Source organism: Lepidochelys olivacea (genome assembly GCF_965140295.1).
Source record: "Lepidochelys olivacea isolate rLepOli2 genome assembly, chromosome: 14".
NCBI classification, from domain to species: Eukaryota; Metazoa; Chordata; order Testudines; family Cheloniidae; genus Lepidochelys; species Lepidochelys olivacea.
Window position 1 is genome coordinate 33,768,195 of NC_140424.1, and position 24,438 is coordinate 33,792,632.

A 24,438-nucleotide genomic window follows, 5' to 3' on the forward strand; every position below is an offset into this window, starting at 1 on the left:
CAGATGAGGCCTCACCAATGTCGAATAGAGGGGAACGATCACGTCCCTCGATCTGCTCGCTATGCCCCTACTTATACATCCCAAAATGCCATTGGCCTTCTTGGCAACAAGGGCACACTGCTGACTCATATCCAGCTTCTCGTCCACTTTCACCCCTAGGTCCTTTTCCGCAGAACTGCTGCCTAGCCATTCGGTCCCTAGTCTGTAGCGGTCTATGATTCTATGACTTCAAGGAAGCAGGGCATATTTTTCCAGAGCCACCATATAGCTCACCAGCCCACTCCACATGTAGATGTGTGGTTCAGTCACCCTACGTTTGAATACTTCAGTGGCACACCAGCCAGGCACCACAAGAACACCAATGTCCTCCAAAACGTGCAATGTCTGAAATGAGAGAGAAGGCTGATATCGCGCTGCACCGCCACCAACCTTCCCCCCAACTCCATTTAGTTGAAATATTTTTTTTAAAAGCATTGTGATGTTAAACTTGCCGTTCTCTCAATAAACCCGGCTGTGTCCCGGCAGCGTTCAGGGTCTGAAGCAGCCCTCTGCCAATACATGGAAGTTCAGTTAAAAAAAAAAAGAGGAACATTTTTTGTTCTTAAACTTCCAAAAGGATTTTTTTCTGTGCTCCTTCACTGAGCTATTCGAGACCATAACCCTCTGTGTCTGGTCCTGGTCCTGGCTCCTCAGCCTCTGCAGGCTGCAGGGTTCAAAAAAGAACTAGATAAATTCATGGAGGATAGGTCCATCAATGGCCATTAGCCTAGATGGGCAGGGATGCTGTCCCTAGCCTCTGTTTGCTGGAAGCTGGGAATGGGTGACAGGGGATTGATCACATGATGATTGCCTGTTCGGTTCATTCCCTCTGGGACACCTAGCATTGGCCGCTGTCTGAAGACAGGATACTGGGCTAGATGGACCTTTGGTCTGACTCAGTCTGGCTGTTCTTATATTCATACCTCCACAGCTTGCCCATACTTGCAGAAGCCTGGCTCCCTGTGCCTTCGCAGACTGTTCCAAGAGGAAGCGTTTTCATGATGAACTGATGGTTGATATTCTGGATGGGGCCAACATGCAGTCGAGTGCCAAAGGCAAAAGGACTTGCAGCAAGAGGAAAGACATGGGAAAGGCTTGGGCTGGCTTTGCAGCATGAGGATAGGGTAACAGCAGGCACTCACTTCACAGTCGCTGGAACAAGAACGGCAGTTAAGGGAGGAAGATAAAACACACCAGAGAGAGAACCGTTTGAGTGGCTACTGTCTCTAATGGCTGCAAAGGCACAGACTCCTGCAGCACCCACACCATGGTTCTGCATGCTCACTGCAGTATCCTGGCCTGCGTGCCAGAAACAGCTTGGACAACTTCATGGCTGGGTGGCCAGTGCAGTTGGGACCTATGAGCGTCTGGACAGGACAGCTGTGCCCCGTGGAGTCCTCAGTGCTGAACCCCTCTCCTGTGAACGCCTTCACCCCCCTGCCTCAGCACCAAGTGTGTGGCAAACATTGAAGGAGGGGGAAGGAGAACAGGGAGCCAGGGACAAGCAATAGTGTGGGGGTAGAGGGGGAGGTCTTGTACATAGCTCATCCGTTTGCACTTGTTTATGCACTTTGTTCTTGGTTACTTTTAGAGCTTGTGGTGTTGCTGGTGTTTTGGTGGGCTAGTGGCAAAGCTGGCTGGGCAGACAAGGGTTTAATATTGTGCTTTTCCAATTCATGTGTAAAAATAAAGGTTTTTTATTCAATAAAGAATTGTATCACCATCACTGCAACACATCGTATAAAGGTGTATTTCAAATAATAAAGGGAAACACATGATCAGGGACAACTGGGAAGTTCTAAGCAAAACACAGGTCTCGATACAGCTATATACATCAATCCACACTGCTTCCTCCCCCCAATCCTATTTCATAAGTGGTCACATCATTCAAAAGTACAATTCGTGGCAATCAACTTCCCCTCCCATAAAAGCAATCAATGTCACCCCACTCCCCAAACACAAGCCCATTCATAGAGGTACTATTCTCCTTCTTCCATTGGCCCATGCGAATCCATAATGCAAGAGCACAAAGCACCCCTGATTTCTGTTGCCTGGGTACATCCAGATCCAGCTGTGGTCGCTGAGTGCACCAGTGCAGTGGCCCATCATCATCCTAGGTCCATTCAGGAGTAAATGGCCCACCTCTGGCTTCACAAAGGTTGTGACAAGCACAGCAAGCCACAGTGGCAGATGCCCAGGGCTGACTCGAAACTCTCGGGGACAGGTGTTCTCCCTACCCTCTCTAAATGGAGCCCTGACTGGCACGCTGGGGTGCACGGGGATCCTCGCAGGGCTCAAGCCCCAAATTCTGGCACGAGTGCCAGCGGGACTGAAGCCGTAAGCTCCAGCGCCCCCCACAGTCCGCTGAAAAGACTATGGCGGTTCGGATTTGGACCACAGGGCACCTGTTGACTACCCCTGGTCTACTCCTTCATGTTGCTGGCTCCAGTTTCTGGAAGCACACAGATCAAAATGACGATTTGGCAGGATGTCTTGGTGGCTGTTCAAACTTCCTGCAATGTGCAGTGTGGATAGTTAAGATTTCCCACGCCGCACCAGGAATGAAGACCTAGACCAGCCACACTTCCAGAGAGTGCTAGGAAGTCTGCTATCTGGTTGGTTGGACTCAGATCTGTGTACTGCAGTGTGGATGCTAAAAAATTCTAAACCTGCGTTTGGCAATCAGTGCAAATGTTCAAACCATTGTTTCTCAAACGCAGCATCTGCTGACTCGAGTCCCGCTAACCCTGGGCTTGCATTGCAGTGTAGACACTCCCTATGTCATCAGAAAAACTCTTTCTGTTGCCATACGCAGCACCTACATGTGATCAAAATTTCAAGGAGGTCCTTGGGAGGGGGAGGTGTTCTTCTCCTCAAAAACATTTTTTTTGACGTGTTCTGGACATTTTCTCCCTCCCACAGAGAGTTCACTAGCATTTTTTAGAAGGCGAGAAGTTTTATTTTTGAAGACAGAAGAGGGAGGGACTGAAAGTTAGACTTTGGTTGCAACAGAAATGATGGACAGAGACAACAAAAAGGAACCAGTAAGAAGATGTTGGAGAGCATTTTTCACTTTGAAAAATGATTTGTAAAGGCTGGCTTGACTTGAACACTACCTACCATGAGCCACTTCTACTCGAAACATCAGGGTTTTGGGACGGAGGAGAAAAAACATGAGCTCAGACTATTAGGGAAAAACATTTGTTTGAAAGTTTCTATATATAAGTAACACAAAGAAAACTGCATTTAGTGACAGCTAAGGTGGCATCAGAACATATGCCAGTCACCTTAAAACATGGGAATTAGAAGGAAAAGACTCCTGTATTCCTTGCCACCTTCATATCAGCTACAACACTGTGGATAACATGCACCAATGCTCCATAAGGCTTTCACTTCCATTGCTAACAGACACCAAAAAGAAACATTCACCCCATTCAACCCTCTGCATAGCCTGACTGGTGAAGTCATACTCTCAAGTATCAACAGTTGAACATATCTGACTCTTCCACAGCCTGTGTATTTGAGAACTTAATCTGCTTTAACAGTCACTGCTGAGGTTTTGTAACAGACCATGAGTTGGATGGAAGTTGGGGGTATATTGCTTTTCATTCTCTGTTGGAGAAGGAAAACATTTAGAGTTCAGGACAGTTCTCCTATCTCAGACTCCAAGTAACCCACCCACCAGCACCCAACCACCCTCGCCCATTGCCTGTGCCCATCCAGCAACAACCCAACTTCCAAATATTATATTCCCCAGCACTCTCCATTTTGCTTCCCAGATCACCAATCTCTCAGTGCCCCAGGACCCATCTATAATGAATGTGGGAATTTTCTGCGATATTTTTATGACCAATATGAGTCTCAGTTGGCCATCTGTCTTTGCATTGTTACTCATTGGATGCAGAGAGAATAAAATGCTTCTCCTGGAACAGAGAAGGAGACGTATGATGTTTGATCTCTCTGCATTGGCATGAATGCACCCTCAGGAGCTGGCTGGAACCAAAACATACCAGTGGAGGATACAGAAGAGACAATGACACACATTAACACTTAACAACAGGCGGTTCAAGCAGGCTGAATGTGTGAACACAGCATCGCTTTTTCCAGAGAACAGAGACAAGAGGTGTCAGGGATCATTGTTTAAGAAGAAGGTTCACAGACACGTAGGAGTTCTCATTCAGGACTGAGAGATAGAAGGACAGAGAGAGAAGATGAATCCTACAACAGCATGGATTTGTGAAGCCATGGCTTTGACCAGTCTGAACTTGGTTTTAACCTTTGCTTCTCTAAGGCTATGTCTACACTAGAGAGCTTACAGCAGCACATCTGTACCGATGCAGCAGCACCATTGTAAGATCTCTCAAGTAACCACCCTATGCCAATGGAAGAGCTCTCATCCATCAACATAATTAAAACCACCCCCAACGACTTCTCCCACTGACATAGCACTGTGCACACACGGTGAAATTTCTGTTGCTCAGGGCTGTGTTTTTTTCACACCCCTGAGCGATGTAAGTTTTGCCAACATATGTGGTAGTGTAGGTATGGCCTAAGTTAACCTAAGGACTTCCTGATACTGTATCCCAGTTGATTATTTAAACCTATCCTGTTTGAAAAACACCTGCCTGGTGTTGCTACCGACACCACCTGAAGTGCATTGATCCCTGGGGGCGGAGGAGGGGTGGAGGTCTCAGACCAGGAGTCTACCTTACATGGATTCACTGGGCAGAGCTCAAAGTGAGGAACAGGAGTGCTGGAGTCCAAAGGCTCAGTCTTGGAGGTGTTGAGGCCAGGGGGCCTGCCTTTGTGGCCAGGGCATGGCACAGACCCTTTAAATCCATAGCGGGTACCCTGTAAAACCCAGTCAAGCATAGATCCCATCATCCCCATTTGACTGAGTGTAGCAGAACTGTGAGAAACACCATAACAAAAGCAACAATGAAAAACATTGTGAACACCTATTCCATGTGTATATTCTGATGCCTTATAAGGTGGGAGCTCTGACGGAAGCTTTTCCCACACTTGGGGCATTTATATGGTTTTTCTCCCGTATGCATCCTCTCATGTGTTTTAAGAAGTGAGTTTGACTGGAAGCTTTTCCCACACTCACTACATTTAAAAGGTCTCTCCTCAGTGTGAATTTTCTGGTGTCTAATAAGGCCTGAGGTCACACTGAATCGTTCCCCACAGTCGAGGCATTTATAGGGCCTGTCTTCTGAGTGGATTCGCCGGTGTCTCCGGAGGGCTGAACTGTCCGTGAACCTTTTCCCACAGTCCAGGCATTTAAAGGGTCTCTCTCCTGTGTGGATTCTTTGGTGTTTCAAAAGGGCTGAGCTGTGACTAAAGCTTTTCCCACATTCAGGGCATTTATAGATTCTCTCTCCTGTGTGGATTGTCTTATGTTTAATAAGGCTTGAACTGTCACTGAAACTTTTCCCACATTCGGGGCATTTATAAGGTTTCTCTTCTGTATGGATTCTCCTGTGTTTAATGAGTCCTGAGCAGTCACTGAAGCTTTTCCCACAGACAAGGCATTTATAGGGTCTCTCTCCCGTGTGGGTTCTTTGATGTACAATAAGGGCTGAATTCACACTAAAGTTGTTCCCAAACTCAGGGCATTTATAAGGTTCTTCTCCTGTGTGGTTTCTCCTGTGTTTAATGAGTCCTGAGCAGTCACTGAAGTTTTCCCCACAGACCAGGCATTTATAGGGTCTCTCACCGGTGTGGCTTCTCCGATGTCTAGTAAGGTGTGAGCTCAGACAGAAAGTTTTCCCACAGTCAAGGCACTTATAGGGTCTTTCTCCCGTGTGGAGTCTCTGATGTACAATGAGGTCTGAGTTCACACTGAAGCTTTTCCCACAATCAGGACATTTATAGGGCTTCTCTCCAGTGTGGATTCTCTGATGGGTGATAAGAGTTGATCTGCGATTGAAGCTTTTCCCGCACTCAAGGCATTTAAAGGGTCTCTCTCCCATGTGGATTCTTTGATGTTTGATAAGATAGGACCTCACATTGAAGCTTTTCCCACAGTCGGGGCATTTATAAGGTTTATCTACAGTATGAATCCTCTCATGTGTAAGAAGGTAGGAGCTCACTCAGAATCTTTTCCCACATTTGAGGCACTCATAGGGTTTCTCTGATGTATGGATTTTCCGATGAGTACAAAGGGTTGAGCTCAGACGAAAGCTTTTCCCACAGTCGGGGCATGTATAAGGTTTAGCACCACTGTGGATTCTCTGATGTCTAATAAGGCATGAGCGCAGGATGAAGCTTTTCCCACAGTCAGGGCACTTGTAGGGTCTCTCTCCCGAGTGGATTGCCTGATGTACAGTAAGGGCTGAAATCACACGGAAGCTTTTCCCACAGTCAATACAGTTATAGGGCTTCTCTGCCACATGGATTTTCTTGTGTTTTATAAAGGCTGAGCAGTCACTGAAGCTTTTCCCACAGTCGGGGCATTTATAGGGTCTCTCTCCTGTGTGGGTTCTCTGATGTTTCGTAAGGTCAGAGCTTGCACAGAAGCTTTTCCCACAGTTGGAGCATTTAAAGGGTTTATCTATAGTGTGGGTCCTCTCGTGCACAAGAAGGTAGGAGCGCACTTGGAAGCTTTTCCCACATTGTAGGCACTCATAGGGTTTCTCTGCCCTGTGGATTTTCTCATGTGTCCTAAGTGTTGAGTTCTGACGGAAGCTTTTCCCACAGTCACGGCACTTATAAGGCTTCTCTCCAGTGTGGATTCTCTGGTGAGTAACAAGGATTGATTTCCGACTGAAGATTTCCCCACACTCCATGCATTTATAGAGTCTCTCATCAGTGTGGATTGTCTGATGCACAGTATGGTCTAAGCTCACACTGAAGCTTTGGCCACACTCAGGGCAGTTATAAGGTTTCTCTGCAGTGTTAATTCTCTGATGGGCTTTGTTATTTTTAGTTTTCCTGAGAACTCTGCCAGTGGAAGCGGCTTTACCCTGTGATGTCTCTCCAGGAATTTTTTCCTGACTGTCTGATATGCATTGAGAGTCACATGCCGCCACCTGCTCAGGACTCGAGGAAACTTTCCCTGCCAACATTCCCGATAAACTCAAATGTGATTTTGCTTCCTCCAGACAATTCTCCTCCTTTATCTTCACCATCCCATCCTCTGTTGAAATAAAGAGGGAGAACTGAGACCTGATTCATTCCTTGTGCTAGGAAGTAAAGAATCCTCGGAAAGGGGAAACAGCAGAAATAAATAAGAACATAAGAATGGCCGTACTGGGTCAGACCAAGGGTCCATCTAGCCCAGTATCCTGTCTTCCAACAGTTGCCAGTGCTAGGTGTCCCAGAGGGAAGGAACAGAACAGGTAACCATCAAGTGATCCATCTCCTGTTGCTCATTCCCAGCTTCTGGCAAACAGAGGCTAGGGACACCATTCCTATCCATCCTGGCTAATAGCCATTAATGGACCAATCCTCCATGAATTTATCTAGTTCTTTTTTGAATCCTGTTATAGTCTTGGCCTTCACAACATCCTCTGGCAAGGAGTTCCACAGGTTGACTGTGCATTATGTGAAGAAATACTTCCTTTTCTTTGTTTTAAACCCGCTGCCTATTAATTTCACTTGGTGACCCCTAGTTCTTGTGTTATGAGAAGTAGTAAACAACACTTCCTTATCTGCTTTCTCTACACCAGTCATGATTTTATAGACCTCAATCATATCTTCCCTTAGCCGTCTCTTTTCCAAGCTGAAAAGTCCCAGTCTTATTAATCTCTCCTCATATGGAAGCCGTTCCATACTGCTAATCATTTTTGTTGCCCTTTTCTGAACCTTTTCCAATTCCAATATATCTTTTTTGAGATGGGGGCGACCCCATCCGCAAGCAATATTCAAGATGTGGGCGTAGCATGGATTTATATAGAGGCAACATGATATTTTCTGTCCTATTATCTATCCCTTTCTTAATTATTCCCAGCATTCTGTTTGCTTTTTTGACTGCCGCTGCACATTGAGTGGATGTTTTCAGAGAACTATCCACAATGACTCCAAGATCTCTTTCTTGAGTGGTAACAGCTAATTTAGACCTCATCATTTTATATGTATAGTTGGGATTATGCTTTCCAATGTGCATTACTTTTCATTTATCAACATTAAATTTCATCTGCCATTTTGATACCCAGTAACCCAGTTTTGAGACATCCTTTTGTAGCTCTTTGCAGTCTGCCTGGGTCTTAACTACCTTTAGTAATTTTGTATCATCTGCAAATTTTGCCGCCTCACTGTTTACCCCTTTTCCCAGATCATTTATGAATATATTGAATAGGACTGGTCTGAGAACAGACTCCTGGGGGACACCACTATTTACCTCTGTCCATTCTGAAAACTGACCATTTATACCTACCCTTTGTTTCCTATCTTTTAACCAGTTACCAATCTATGAGAGCACCTTCCCTCTTATCCCGTGGCACCTTACTTTGGTAAGAGCCTTTGGTGAGGGATCATAGAATCATAGAATATCAGGGTTGGAAGGGAACTCAGGTGGTCATCTAGTCCAACCCCCTGCTCAAAAGCAGGACCAATCCCCAATTAAATCATCCCAGCCAGGGCTTTGTCAAGCCTGACCTTAAAAACTTCTAAGAAAGGAGATTCTACCACCTCCCTAGGTAACGCATTCCAGTGTTTCACCACCCTCCTAGTGAAAAAGTTTTTCCTAATATCCAACCTAAACCTCCCCCACTGCAACTTGAGACCATTACTCCTTGTCCTGTCCTCTTCTACCACTGAGAATAGTCTAGAACCATCCTCTCTGGAACCACCTCTCAGGTAGTTGAAAGCAGCTATCAAATCCCCCCTCATTCTTCTCTTCTGCAGACTAAACAACCCCAGTTCCCTCAGCCTCTCCTCATAAGTCATGTGTTCCAGACCCCTAATCATTTTTGTTGCCCTTCGCTGGACTCTCTCCAATTTATCCACATCCTTCTTGTAGTGCGGGGCCCAAAACTGGACACAGTACTCCAGATGAGGCCTCACCAATGTCGAATAGAGGGGAACGATCACGTCCCTCGATCTGCTCGCTATGCCCCTACTTATACATCCCAAAATGCCATTGGCCTTCTTGGCAACAAGGGCACACTGTTGACTCATATCCAGCTTCTCGTCCACTGTCACCCCTAGGTCCTTTTCTGCAGAACTGCTGCCTAGCCATTCGGTCCCTAGTCTGTAGCAGTGCATTGGGTTCTTCCGTCCTAAGTGCAGGACCCTGCACTTATCCTTGTTGAACCTCATCAGATTTCTTTTGGCCCATCATCAGATTTCTTTTGGATCTTGTCAAAGACTTTCTGAAAATCTAAATACACTATATCCACTGGATCCCCTTGGTCCACATGCTTGTTGACCCCCTCAAAGAATTCTAATGGATTGGTGAGGCATGATTTCCCTTTATTAAAACCATGTTGACTCTTCCTCAACAAATTATGTTCATTTATATGTCTGACAATATTGTTCTTTATTATAGTTTCAACCAGTTTGCCTGGTACTGAAGTCAGGCTTACAGGTATTTAATTGCCAGGATCACCTCTGGAGCCCTTTTTAAAAACTGGTGTCACATTAGCTATCCTCCAGTCATCGGATATAGAAGCTGATTTAAATGATAGGTTACAGACTACACTTAGTAGGTCTGCAATTTCACATTTGAGTTCCTTCACAACTCTTGGGTGAATGCCATCTGGTCCTGATGACTTACTGCTATTTAATTTATCAATTTGTTCCAAAACCTCCTCTAATGATACCTCAGTCTGGGACAGTTCCTCAGATCTGTCACCTAAAAAGAATGGCTCAGGTTTGGGAATCTCCCTCACATCCTCAGCCGTGAAGACCGATGCAAAGAATTCATTTAGTTTCTCCGCAATGGCCTTATGGTCTTTGAGTGCTCCTTTAGCACCTCGATCGGCCAGTGGCCCCACTGGTTGTTTCACAGGCTTTCTGATATATTTTTTAAAAATGTTGCTATTACTTTTGGAGTCTTTGGCTGGCAGTTCTTCAAATTCTTCTTTGGCCTCCCTCATTGTATTTTTACACTTCATTTGCCAGAGTTTATGCTCCTTTCTATTTTCCTCATTAGGATTTAACTTCCACTTTTTAAAGGATGCCTTTTTGCCTCTCACTGCTTCTTTTACTAGCCACGGTGGCTCTTTTTTGCTTTTCTTACTATGTTTTTTAATTTGGGGTATACATTTAAGTTGAGCCTCTGTTATGGTGTCTTTAAAAAGTTTCCACGCAGCTTGCAGAGATTTCACTTTTGGTGCTGTACCTTTTAATTTCTGTTTAACTAACCTCCTCAGTTTTGTGGAGGTTATAATGATATGGTCTGAAACTAGGGGCCAAATCCCACAAAGCAGAGGGACCAGTTCTGCTCCCACATAACACCTCAACCACCAGGAAAGGACAGAGGATGAGCGGGAGAGAGGTGTATTTGTCAGTCAGTGAGTATGGGAAGGAAGTCATGACTGACACACCTGCCAGGAGGATGTGACCCCTGCTGGGACAACCCTAACATGGGTGAAGAGGGGCAGAACTGGGAGCCTCACAGGGCCTTGGTGAAAAAGCCAGCTGTTTCGTTCACTTGCCCATGGTTTCTGAGTTGGCTTAACAAACTCCTCACCTGTGCAGGTGCCTCTCACGATCTCCCCTTCCTCTGCATCCAAGGGGCCCGGCTCCTCCCCTGGCTCCATCAGAGAGATCTGGAGTAGAAATAGTCCTGGGTTAGATGGAGCATGGACTCCCTGCAGGCTGGGTGAGTTTATTCACTCACTTGCAGCCGGGTGCAATTTTTACTGATCTTTTATTATGAAAGAGGAAAGTGGTGTTTAAAAGTGAAGAGTTAAAATTAGGGGAAGGAAGCTTTAATTCTCTCTCCAGTCACCGACCGATGCCACCTTCGGTTATTGCTATAGCAGGGCTCCCTTGCATGCAGCCAGCTGAGAGACAGTGGGGCCTAGTGGATGGGAACTAGACAGGCACTAAGGAGACCTTGATTCTGTTCCTAGCTCTGTCCTGGACCTGAACAGCTATGATGTCTTTCTCATTCTTTTCTTCTAGGATAAGAGGCTAACATGGCCATCTTCAGGTGTTCAGACACAGTGAATCAGTTCTTCACATAGCCCCCCTCTGAACTCACCCCAGATGTGTTCTTAGCCCACAGTGTTCCCAGAATGGTTCCAGACCATGTTAGCAGTCCATGTGGTGAAGGAAAAGAAAAATGCAACCAGAGCTACAAGTCACATTAAAGAGGAATCTAGAACCCCAAGATTCTAGGGCCGTGTTGGATGATATGCCGTATAAACAGAGTACGGCACTGGGAGAGGGGGAACAGGGTAGGAACCATATATCATACGTCTGTCCCTCCCTGAGCCCTTTATCTATCCCTAGAGTCTGTTCCTATAATGGTGGCAGCCCGCTGGCACCCCCTACCTATTTCCCACTGGGAGAAAGACCCTGTATATTTATTTCTAACAGTCTGAGCTTTATCCAGCTACAATTATCTCAGGATCACAGCACTCTTCTGTCTGGGGAGAGCTCTTAGCAAAGCTTCCTTCAAACACTTCTAGACTCTATCATATTAAGAAAAGACTTGGCCAGTTTATTACAGCACAGAGCAGGTGTGGTGTCAGAAACTGCTGAGGACGAATCATATTTTTCTTCCCCATTTCCTGTTTAAAAAAACCACCATCACCACATTTCTCTTCTTTGCAAGTACAGGGGTAGTGAATTCTGAAAGAGAGGGGTCTCCCTCTCAGAATTCCTCACCTTTCCCCATCTTGTAGTCCTTGTGATGACAGTATTTTATTAAATTTATTATTATTAAGGCTGTCAAGCAGTTAAAAAATTAATCATGATTAATTGCACTGTTAATAAAATACCATTTATTTAAATATTTGTGGATTTTTGTCTACATTTTCAAATATATTTATTTCAATTACAACACAGAATACAAAGTGTACAGTGCTCACTTTATATTATTATTTTATTACAAATATTTGCACTGTAAAAAAGAAAATAAGTTTGCTGAGTAAGTAAGGCTCAACGGGTAGTGATCAATGGCTCCATGTCTAGTTGGCAGCCGGTATCAAGTGGAGTGCCCCAAGGGTCGGTCCTGGGGCCGGTTTTATTCAATATCTTCATAAATGATCTGGAGGATGGTGTGGATTGCACTCTCAGCAAATTTGCGGATGATACTAAACTGGGAGGAGTGGTAGATACGCTGGAGGGGAGGGATAGGATACAGAAGGACCTAGACCAATTGGAAGATTGGACCAAAAGGAATCTGATGAGGTTCAATAAGGATAAGTGCAGAGTCCTGCACTTAGGACGGAAGAACCCAATGCACAGCTACAGACTAGGGACCGAATGGCTAGGCAGCAGTTCTGCGGAAAAGGACCTAGGGGTGACAGTGGATGAGAAGCTGGATATGAGTCAGCAGTGTGCCCTTGTTGCCAAGAAGGCCAATGGCATTTTGGGATGTATAAGTAGGGGCATAGCGAGCAGATCGAGGGACGTGATCGTTCCCCTCTATTCGACATTGGTGAGGCCTCATCTGGAGTACTGTGTCCAGTTTTGGGCCCCACACTTCAAGAAGGATGTGGATAAATTGGAGAGAGTCCAGCGAAGGGCAACAAAAATGATTAAGGGACTGGAACACATGAGTTATGAGGAGAGGCTGAGGGAGCTGGGATTGTTTAGTCTGCAGAAGAGAAGAATGAGGGGGGATTTGATAGCTGCTTTCAACTACCTGAAAGGGGGTTCCAAAGAGGATGGCTCTAGACTGTTCTCAATGGTAGCAGATGACAGAACGAGGAGTAATGGTCTCAAGTTGCAGTGGGGGAGGTTTAGATTGGATATTAGGAAAAACTTTTTCACTAAGAGGGTGGTGAAACACTGGAATGCGTTACCTAGGGAGGTGGTAGAATCTCCTTCCTTAGAGGTTTTTAAGGTCAGGCTTGACAAAGCCCTGGCTGGGATGATTTAACTGGGAATTGGTCCTGCTTTGAGCAGGGGGTTGGACTAGATGACCTTCTGGGGTCCCTTCCAACCCTGATATTCTATGATTCTATGATTCTATCCGAGTGTGTGTTTGCTGGGAGGGCAGTGTGAGAGCCTGAGCGAGTGTCTGATTGGCTGGTAGCCTGCAGGGGACGGGCACTGGGGCTGTCTGTTTGTTTGTTTGAGGGGAGCCTGGCTGTTTAAAAATAGCCAGAGCTTCGCGAACCAGCTGAGTGGCGGGGGACAGCAGAGCAGCACACAGCAGGAGTTTGCCTGGGATTGGTGAGTATCCGAGTGCGTGTTTGCTGATTAAGTATCCAAGTGTGTGTTTGCTGGGAGGGCAGTGTGAGAGCCTGAGCGAGTGTCTGATTGTCTGGTAGCCTGTAGGGGGTGGGCACTGGGGCTGTCTGTTTGTTTGTTTCAGGGGAGCCTGGCTGTTTAAAAATAGCCAGAGCTTCCCGAACCAGCTGAGCAGCGGTGAACCAGCTGAGCAGCGGGGGACAGCAGATCAGCACACAGCAGGAGTTTGCCTGGGAGTTCGCCTGGAGTGAGCCCAGTGAGGCTTACATCTTGCCAACTTCTCTGAGGAAGCTCATAGTAAGAAGGTGACATGGAAGGGGGGGGTTCAGCTGTTGTGACCTGCACTGGATGTGCCATGTTTGTCTTTCTTCCACAGGAAAGAAGCGACTTTGTCTGTACAAAGTGCAAGCTGGTCTCCATACTGGAAGAGAAGATTGAAGGTCTGGAGCAACAGATAACGACCCTGCGTTGCATACGAGAAACGGAGGATTTTCTGGACAAAAGTCAGGATAGGCTTCTACGGGCACAAATCTCTAAAGATTTAGAGCAGGTTGCACAGCGGAGCCAAGAGGCCAGTGAAGAAGCTTGGCAACATGTGACCTCCAGAAGAAGAAGGGGGAATGTCCAGGTTCCAGCAACGCGGACACAGGTAACTAACCGCTTTCATGTTCTCTCCACAGGTACCATTGCGGAGAGTGGACCAGATGATATGTCTGGGGGGAGAAAGCAGAAGGAGACTCCGCTGGTTGGAAGGCATGAGATGCGCTGTCCTGAGATGGGGGGTTCCACGACCACCACTCCCAAGAGAAGGAGGCGGGTGGTGGTGGTCGGGGACTCTCTCCTCCGGGGGACTGAGTCATCTATCTGCCGCCCTGACTGGGAAAACCAAGAAGTCTGCTGCTTGCCGGGGGCTAAGATTCGTGATGTGATGGAGAGACTGCCGAGACTCATCAAGCCCTCGGATCGCTACCCCTTCCTGCTTCTCCACGTGGGCACCAATGATACTGCCAAGAATGACCTTGAGCGGATCACTGCGGACTACGTGGCTCTGGGAAGAAGGATAAAGGAGTTTGAGGCACAAGTGGTGTTCTCGTCCATCCTCCCCGTGGAAGGAAAAGGCCTGGGTAGGGACCGTTGAATCGTGGAAGTCAACGAATGGCTACGCAGGTGGTGTCGGAGAGAAGGCTTTGGATTCTTTGACCATGGGATGGTGTTCCATGAAGGAGGAGTGCTGGGCAGAGACGGGCTCCACCTTATGAAGAGAGGGAAGAGCATCTTTGCAAGCAGGCTGGCTAACCTAGTGAGGAGGGCATTAAACTAGGTTCACCGGGGGAAGGAGACCAAAGCCCTGAGGTAAGTGGGAAAGCGGGATACCGGGAGGAAGCACAGGCAGGAATGTCTGTGAGGGGAGGGCTCCTGCCTCATACTGAGAATGAGGGGCGATCAGCAGGTTATCTCAAGTGCTTATATACGAATGCACAAAGCCTTGGAAACAAGCAGGGAGAACTGGAGGTCCTGGTGATGTCAAGGAATTATGATGTTATTGGAATAACAGAGACTTGGTGGGATAACTCACACGACTGGAGTACTGTCATGGATGGTTATAAACTGTTCAGGAAAGACAGGCAGGGCAGAAAAGGTGGGGGAGTAGCACTGTATGTAAGGGAGCAGTATGACTGCTCAGAGCTCCGGTACGAAACTGCAGAAAAACCTGAGTGTCTCTGGATTAAGTTTAGAAGTGTGAGCAACAAGAGTGATGTAGTGGTGGGAGTCTGCTATAGACCACCGGACCAGGGGGATGAGGTAGATGAGGCTTTCTTCCAGCAGCTCGCAGAAGCTACTAGATCGCATGCCCTGGTTCTCATGGGTGACTTTAATTTTCCTGATATCTGCTGGGAGAGCAATACAGCGGTGCATAGACAATCCAGGAAGTTTTTGGAAAGCATAGGGGACAATTTCCTGGTGCAAGTGCTAGAGGAGCCAACTGGGGGGGAGCTTTTCTTGACCTGCTGCTCACAAACTGGGAAGAATTAGTAGGGGAAGCAAAAGTGGATGGGAATCTGGGAGGCAGTGACCATGAGTTGGTTGAGTTCAGGATCCTGACACAGGGAAGAAAGGTAAGCAGCAGGATACGGACCCTGGACTTCAGGAAAGCAGACTTCAACTCCCTCAGGGAACGGATGGGTAGGATCCCCTGGGGGACTAACATGAAGGGGAAAGGAGTCCAGGAGAGCTGGCTGTATTTCAAGGAATCCCTGTTGAGGTTACAGGGACAAACCATCCCGATGTGTCGAAAGAATAGTAAATATGGCAGGCGACCAGCTTGGCTTAACGGTGAAATCCTAGCGGATCTTAGGCATAAAAAAGAAGCTTACAAGAAGTGGAAGGTTGGACATATGACTGGGGAAGAGTATAAAAATATTGCTCGGGCATGTAGGAATAAAATTAGGAGGGCCAAATTGCACCTGGAGCTGCAGCTAGCAAGAGACGTTAAGAGTAACAAGAAGGGTTTCTTCAGGTATGTTGGCAACAAGAAGAAAGCCAAGGAAAGTGTGGGCCCCGTAATGAGTGAGGGAGGCAACCTAGTGACAGAGGATGTGGAAAAAGCTAATGTACTCAATGCTTTTTTTGCCTCTGTCTTCACGAACAAGGTCAGCTCCCAGACTGCTGCGCTGGGCATCACAACATGGGGAATAGATGGCCAGCCCTCTGTGGAGAAAGAGGTGGTTAGGGACTATTTAGAAAAGCTGGACGTGCACAAGTCCATGGGGCCGGACGAGTTGCATCCGAGAGTGCTAAAGGAACTGGCGGCTGTGATTGCAGAGCCATTGGCCTTTATCTTTGAAAACTCGTGGCGAACGGGGGAAGTCCCGGATGACTGGAAAAAGGCTAATGTAGTGCCAATCTTTAAAAAAGGGAAGAAGGAGGATCCTGGAAACTACAGGCCAGTCAGCCTCACTTCAGTCCCCGGAAAAATCATGGAGCAGGTCCTCAAAGAATCAATCCTGAAGCACTTACATGAGAGGAAAGTGATCAGGAACAGTCAGCATGGATTCACCAAGGGCAAGTCATGCCTGACTAATCTAATCGCCTTCTATGATGAGATTACTGGTTCTGTGGATGAAGGGAAAGCAGTGGATGTATTGTATCTTGACTTTAGGAAAGCTTTTGACACGGTCTCCCACAGTATTCTTGTCAGCAAGTTAAAGAAGTATGGGCTGGATGAATGCACTATAAGGTGGGTAGAAAGTTGGCTAGATTGTCGGGCTCAACGGGTAGTGATCAATGGCTCCATGTCTAGTTGGCAGCCGGTGTCAAGTGGAGTGCCCCAGAGGTCGGTCCTGGGGCCGGTTTTGTTCAATATCTTCATAAATGATCTGGAGGATGGTGTGGATTGCACTCTCAGCAAATTTGCGGATGATACTAAACTGGGAGGACACACTGGAGGGCAGGGATAGGATACAGAGGGACCTAGACAAATTGGAGGATTGGGCCAAAAGAAATCTGATGAGGTTCAATAAGGATAAGTGCAGAGTCCTGCACTTAGGACGGAAGAACCCAATGCACAGCTACAGACTAGGGACCGAATGGCTAGGCAGCAGTTCTGCGGAAAAGGACCTAGGGGTGACAGTGGACGAGAAGCTGGATATGAGTCAGCAGTGTGCCCTTGTTGCCAAGAAGACCAATGGCATTTTGGGATGTATAAGTAGGGGCATAGCGAGCAGATCGAGGGACGTGATCGTCCCCCTCTATTCAACATTGGTGAGGCCTCATCTGGAGTACTGTGTCCAGTTTGGGCCCCACACTACAAGAAGGATGTGGATAAATTGGAGAGAGTCCAGCGAAGGGCAACAAAAATGATTAGGGGTCTGGAACACATGACTTATGAGGAGAGGCTGAGGGAACTGGGATTGTTTAGTCTGCGGAAGAGAAGAATGAGGGGGGATTTGATAGCTGCTTTCAACTACCTGAGAGGTGGTTCCAGAGAGGATGGTTCTAGACTATTCTCAGTGGTGGAAGAGGACAGGACAAGGAGTAATGGTCTCAAGTTGCAGTGGGGGAGGTTTAGGTTGGATATTAGGAAAAACTTTTTCACTAGGAGGGTGGTGAAACACTGGAATGCGTTACCTAGGGAGGTGGTGGAATCTCCTTCCTTAGAAGTTTTTAAGGTCAGGCTTGACAAAGCCCTGGCTGGGATGATTTAATTGGGGATTGGTCCTGCTTTTGAGCAGGGGGTTGGACTAGATGACCTCCTGAGGTCCCTTCCAACCCTGATTTCTATGATTCTATGAAATAGTATTTTTCAATTCACCTAATACAAGTATTGTAGTGCAATCTCTTTATCATGAAAGTTGAACTTACAAATGTAGAATTATGTACAAAAAAATAACTGCACTCAAAATTAAAACTTGTTTGTCTGAGCGATTGGCCGAACAAGAAGTAGGACTGAGTGCACTTGTACACGCTAACGTTTTACATTGTTTTGTTTTGAGTACAGTTCTGTAACAAACAAAAAAAATCTACATTTGTAAATTACACTTTAATGATAAAAAAATTGCACTGCAGTACTTGTATTAGGTGAATTGAAAAATACTATTTATTTTGTGTATCATTTTTACAGTGCAAATATTTGTAATAAAAAATAAGAATGTAAAGGGAGCACTGTACACTTTGTATTTGGTGTTGTAATTGAAATCAATATATTTGAAAATGTAGAAAAACATCCAAAAATATTTAATAAATTTCAATTTGGTATTCTATTATTATTTAACAGTGTGATTAAAACTGTGATTAATTATGTCAAGGTTCCTGCCCCACTCTGAACTCTAGGGTACAGATGTGGGGACCTGCATGAAAACCTCCTAAGCTTATTTTTACCAGCTTAGGTTAAAACTTCCCCAAGATACAAACTATTTTCCTTTTTCCCTTGGACTTTATTGCTGCCACCACCAAGCGTCTAACAGATATATAACCGGGAAAGAGCCCGCTTGGAAACGTCTTTCCCATCAAAATTCTCCCCAAACCCTACACCCCCTTTCCTGGGGAAGGCTTGATAAAAATCCTCACCAATTTACATAGGTGAACACAGACCCAAACCCCTGGATCTCAAGAACAATGAAAAAAACAATCAGGTTCTTAAAAGAAGAATTTTAATAGAAGAAAAAGGAAAAGAATCACCTCTGTAAAATCAGGATGGTAAATACCTTACAGGGTAATCAGGTTCAAAACATAGAGAATCCCTCTAGGCAAAACCTTAAGTTACAAAAAGACACAAAAACAGGAATATCCATTCCATTCAGCACAGCTTATTTTCTCAGCCATTTAAACAAACAGAATCTAACACATATCTAGCTAGATTACTTACTCAGTTCTAAGACTCCATTCCTGTTCTGTCCCCGGCAAATGCATCACACACACAGACAGAGAGAGACTTAGTTTCTCCCTCCCTCCAGCTTTTGAAAGTATCTTGTCTCCTCATTGGTCATTTTGGTCAGGTGCCAGCAAGGTTATCCTAGCTTCTTAACCCTTTACAGGTGAAAGGGTTTTTCCTCTGGCCAGGAGGTATTTTAAAGGTGTTTACCCTTCCCTTTATATTTATGACAAATTATGATTAATTTTTTTAATCACGATTAATTTTTTTGAGTTAATCGTGTGAGTTAACAGCAATTAATTGACAGCCCTAATTTGTTATTATTATTATTGACCATAGCACCTAGGAACTCTACACATGGACCAGGATCTCATGGCCCTATGCATTGTACAAACACAGCACAAAAAGATTTTCCCTGCCCCAAGCAACTTACATTCCAACAATAATACAACAGACATCAAATGCAGACAGATGGGGGAGTACAAGGAGGCATGATAGGTAGCGGTCTCTGAACACAAGCAGCCAAGGATTTTTTGTAGGTGTAACAGCAAAGGAGAGTATTGAGGAGGAATTTGAAAGTGGGTACATTTGACTTAAATCTGCTCCCTGGAGTACTATAGATATTGGGTGTGGCTCAGCAAAAGTGGCAGCATACGTAGGTACGTGGGAAGACTGTGAAACTGTGCCATTGTTTATGCATTTATCTGCATGCATTCCAACTGCTATTAACTGCGTTCGGTGTAGGTGTATTGAACAGTGGAGGGAGTAGTTGCGGCAGGTTGGTAGAGCTGTGACTGATATGAGGCGAAGAGATGGTGTACCTTGATGGGCCAACCATGCCTCATTCCTGCATGAAGTGCTGTAGGTTGTCATTGGTCTCCAGGACTAAGTGAGGGGTAAGCAAAGGCAACATCTCAGAAAGAATCTTCAGAGCAAGGGTGAAGGGGTAGGAACTGCAAGAGACTGATAATATCCTACAATATCCTGAATGAACTTTATTGAACTAAGTTAAAACATTGAATGAGGGTTAAGACCAGTGGGGTCCATTGTATTAAACATGCAATTGTGTATGCGTTATTATAGCATTGTATCTTCTCTAGTGGGAGGGAAAGCCAATTAACTTCCTCCATTATCAACCTTTTCAAGCCGCCCCCGGAGACATGCACATATACTACTTCAAACTGGATTCTTTCCAGGGACCAACAGACAAAGGAAGAATTTTTGGATAAATAGCCTGGTTTTAAACTGGCTCATGGTCTTCTTCCTGATCCAGCAAATGGACAGGCTCCTGGTCCACGGAGCACGCCAATCCTTAGAGGAGCATTGGAAGGATGTGGCCTTCTGAGGTCCCATAAGAGTGCATGCTTGTTCTGAGATGAAGCTGTGACGAGCTTGTAATAAGGAAATCCCCCTTGGGTTCAGGGTTGAAGAACTGTCCCAGCCAGAACCCTTTTAGGGTTGGGGTTAACTCTGGTGGACTGTGGGGTTGGGTTTTTTAAATTGTTTTTAATCTGTTTTCTCTGTAATGTTTTTTGCCTTATGAATAAAGCAGACTTGCTTAGGAAGTGGTGTGTGGTACCTTATAACTGTAGCAATCACAGCTGTTAACCATCTCGGAAGAGAAAACAAGCAGGTGTCTTTAGGCAACCTGTTTGTGCTGAGAATAATACAGGGAAGGCGGGGAACTGTGCAGCCTGGAAATACCCCAGTCAGAAGGGAGAGGGATGCAGGTCTCCACCCAAGAGAGGCAACACCCGCGGAGCCAGAAGGCTGAGAATGGATGCTGTTGCTGGACCACTGAGGGGAGACGCAGAAACAGTTGCCCTGAATGGTGACAGCAACATTTTGCAAACCTGGGGGAGTTTGCATGGAGCACGCTCAGTGTTTGAGTGAAGGCCAGGTGGAGGTAGTTTCTGCTTGCTACACCTGATCCAAACCTAAGTTTTGCTTTACTATAAAGAACATGTTAAAGTTTGTTCTACAGTGTTGATGTGCTATGTTCTCAAAGCGTTCTGTCGTATCTGTGAGAGCATGTTTGTTACTGTGTGATGGGTATTGCTCGAAGATAGAGATAAGGTTGGGTTCTGTGGGTGATGTGTTCCTCGACTCTGTACTTCCTGGTTTTCAGAGGTTTAAGTTTAGCCACTATGGTTGCCACCCATCCAGTTTTTCACCCAGTCCAAGTGCTGTTTGACAAGCCCTGATGTCCGTTTTTTTTTTGATGGGGTGGTAGGGAAGAGGCAGAGAAGGGGCAGGGGCCTTGTGGGAGGCAGATCAGGGGCCTGGCCTCAGGAAGAGGTGGAGCACGGGGCATGGCCTCTGGGATCCTGTTACAAGCCCTTAGAAAGGTGGCAACCGTATTAGCCACTCTCCCCATTCTGGAAGGGCAGGAGGCAGCGCTGGGCAACCTTAACTCTGCGTTAACAAAGCTTTTGAGCAGTTCTTTCACTTGGCTTTTTAAAAATAATTTCAGCAACCCCATGGGGGGAAGGAGGGATAGCTCAGTGGTTTGACCATTGACCTGCTAAACCCAGGGTTGTGAGTTCAATCCTTGAGGGGGCCATTTAGGGATCTGGGCCAAAAATTGGGGATTGTTCCTGCTTTGAGCAGGGGGCTGGACTAGATGACCTCCTGAGGTCCCTTCCAACCCTGATATTCTATGTTCCACAGCCCAGCTCTCCCCTCTGATTCCTGGGCAATCCTTAACCCTGTCTGTATGGTTAGTCCCTGCCTCGTCTCCCCAGCTCAGAGTCTTCCTGTCTCTCTTATGATCCAGCCCAATCCTCCCCCACCCCATACAGGGCAGACTTTGGCAGGGGCCCTGTAGGTTGAGGAGCTGGGCAGAGGATGTGTGAACAGTGCAGGGACTGGCATGGAGTCACTGGGGCTAAGGTGTATTTTTGGAAGGAGGACAGACTTGGGGAGCATGGATAGAGGAGTGGGGGGGCATTATGCGTAGCTCAGCTGAAGACCCCCTCCATCCCTCACTACATAACTCTGATACCCCTCCTTCTCCCCTGCCCCCCTGCACTGCTTTGACCTCCCTTTTCCTCTAGGAGCAGCAGCATGTGGGGACGGGTGAGCCTGGAGAACCTTTCCCATTGCTGGAAGCCATGCGATTTAACCCAGAATCATTACACATTTTAAACTGTGTGATATGAAGCCGCTGTGAGTAAAACAATTATTCATTGGAGACACCCACGCTTTGGTATGTATATGGTCAGATATGTACAAAGAAGGTAAAATGTTAATCTGTAATGCTATGTAATATTAGCTAAGGGAGGATCTAGCGGGTCTTTTATCCCCAGTGTAGACATAATCCCAACTGCACATATAAATAATCCCATCATATAAAATGATGTTGTATAAATTAGCTAAATTACCACCAAGAAAAAGATTTTGGAGTCATTGGGTATGTCTACACTACGGAATAAGGTCGAATTTACAGAAGTCGTTTTTTTAGAAATTGGTTTTATATATTCGAGTGTGTGTGTCCCCACAGAAAATGCTCTAAGTGCATTAAGTGCATTAACTCGGCGGAGTGCTTCCACAGTACCGAGGCTAGAGTCGACTTCCGGAGCGTTGCACTGTGGATAGCTATCCCACAGTTCCCGCAGTCTCCGCTGCCCATTGGAATTCTGGGTTGAGATCCCAATGCCTGATGGGGCTAAAACATTGTCGCGGGTGGTTCTGGGTACATATCGTCGGAACCCGTTCCCTCCCTCCCTCCCTCCGTGAAAGCAAGGGCAGACAATCGTTTCGCGCCTTTTTTCCTGAGTTACCTGTGCAGACGCCATACCACGGCAAGCATAGAGCCCGCTCAGGTAACCGTCACCCTATGTCTCCTGGGTGCTGGCAGACGCGGTATGGCTTTGCTACACAGTAGCAGCAACCCCTTGCCTTTTGGCAGCAGACGGTAAGCAGAATAGTAAGTATGGCAGGCGACCAGCTTGGCTTAACGGTGAAATCCTAGCAGATCTTAAGCATAAAAAAGAAGCTTACAAGAAGTGGAAGGTTGAACATATGACCAGGGAAGAGTATAAATATATTGCTCGGGCATGTAGGAATGAAATTAGGAGGGCCAAATCGCACCTGGAGCTGCAGCTAGCGAGAGATGTTAAGAGTAACAAGAAGGGTTTCTTCAGGTATGTTGGCAACAAGAAGAAAGCCAAGAAAGTGTGGGCCTCTTACTGAATGAGGGAGGCAACCTAGTGACGGAGGATGTGGAAAAAGCTAATGTACTCAATGCTTTTTTTGCCTCTGTCTTCACGAACAAGGTCAGCTCCCAGACTGCTGTGCTGGGCATCACAGCATGGGGAATAGATGGCCAGCCCTCTGTGGAGAAAGAGGTGGTTAGGGACTATTTAGAAAAACTGGACGTGCACAAGTCCATGGGGCCGGATGAGTTGCATCCGAGAGTGCTAAAGGGACTGGCGGCTGTGATTGCAGAGCCATTTGGCCATTATCTTTGAAAACTCGTGGCGAACGGGGGAAGTCCCGGATGACTGGAAAAAGGCTAATGTAGTGCCAATCTTTAAAAAAGGGAAGAAGGAGGATCCAGGGAACTACAGCCCAGTCAGCCTCACTTCAGTCCCCGGAAAAATCATGGAGCAGGTCCTCAAAGAATCAATCCTGAAGCACTTACATGAGAGGAAAGTGATCAGGAACAGTCAGCATGGATTCACCAAGGGAAGGTCATGCCTGACTAATCTAATCGCCTTCTATGATGAGATTACTGGTTCTGTGGATGAAGGGAAAGCAGTGGATGTATTGTATCTTGACTTTAGCAAAGCTTTTAACACGGTCTCCCACAGTATTCTTGTCAGCAAGTTAAGGAAGTATGGGCTAGATGAATGCACTATAAGGTAGGTAGAAAGTTGGCTAGATTGTCGGGCTCAACGGGTAGTGATCAATGGCTCCATGTCTAGTTGGCAGCCAGTGTCAAGTGTAGTTCCAGAGAGGATGGTTCTAGACTATTCTCAGTGGTGGAAGAGGACAGGACAAGGAGTAATGGTCTCAAGTTGCAGTGGGGGAGATTTAGGTTGGATATTAGGAAAAACTTTTTCACTAGGAGGGTGGTGAAACACTGGAATGCGTTGCCTAGGGAGGTGGTGGAATCTCCTTAGAAGTTTTTAAGGTCAGGCTTGACAAAGCCCTGGCTGGGATGATTTAATTGGGTATGGGTCCTGCTTTTGAGCAGGAGGTTGGACTAGATGACCTCCTGAGGTCCCTTCCAACCCTGATATTCTATGATTCTATGATTCTATGGTACAGTACGACTCGTAGCCATCATCGTCATGTCCGAGGTGCTCCTGGCCACGTCGGCTGGAAGCGCCTGGACAGACATGGGCGCAGGGACTAAATTTGGAGTGACTTGACCAGGTCATTCTCTTTAGTCCTGCAGTCAGTCGTATTGAACTGTCTAATGGTGAGCAGGCAGGCGATACGGATTGCTAGCAGTCGTACTGTACCATCTTCTGCCAGGCAGGCAAGAGATGAGGATGGCTAGCAGTCGTACTGTACCATCTTCTGCCGAGCAGCCATGAGATGTGGATGGCATGCAGTCCTTCTGCACCGTCTGCTGCCAGCCAAAGATGTAAAAGATAGATGGAATGGATCAAAACAAGAAATAGACCAGATTTGTTCTGTATTCATTTGCTTCCCCCCCTCCCCTGTCTAGGGGACTCATTCTTCTAGGTCACACTGCAGTC

At 46.4% G+C, this 24,438-nt stretch overlaps 2 protein-coding genes and 1 pseudogene across 3 annotated transcripts in view; all 3 read right to left on the minus strand.

Annotated features, from left to right (window-relative positions):
* Positions 1 to 10,722, minus strand: part of LOC311530566 (E3 ubiquitin-protein ligase TRIM39-like) — a 32,215-nt gene extending 21,493 nt beyond the window's left edge. Inside the window, exon 1 of the mRNA XM_084647356.1 lies at positions 10,679 to 10,722. The gene's annotated coding sequence lies outside the window, so the exon portion shown is untranslated. The remainder of the gene's footprint in view (positions 1 to 10,678) is intronic.
* Positions 1 to 24,438, minus strand: part of LOC311530633 (C-type lectin domain family 2 member D-like) — an 839,985-nt pseudogene that overhangs the window by 472,297 nt on the left and 343,250 nt on the right. The window lies entirely within an intron of this gene.
* On the minus strand, positions 1,772 to 6,115 carry LOC311530592 (uncharacterized protein). Its single transcript, XM_084647409.1, has one exon. It carries the CDS (start codon positions 6,012 to 6,014, stop codon positions 4,998 to 5,000), a length of 1,017 nt encoding a protein of 338 aa, XP_084503535.1. The 5' UTR covers positions 6,015 to 6,115; the 3' UTR covers positions 1,772 to 4,997.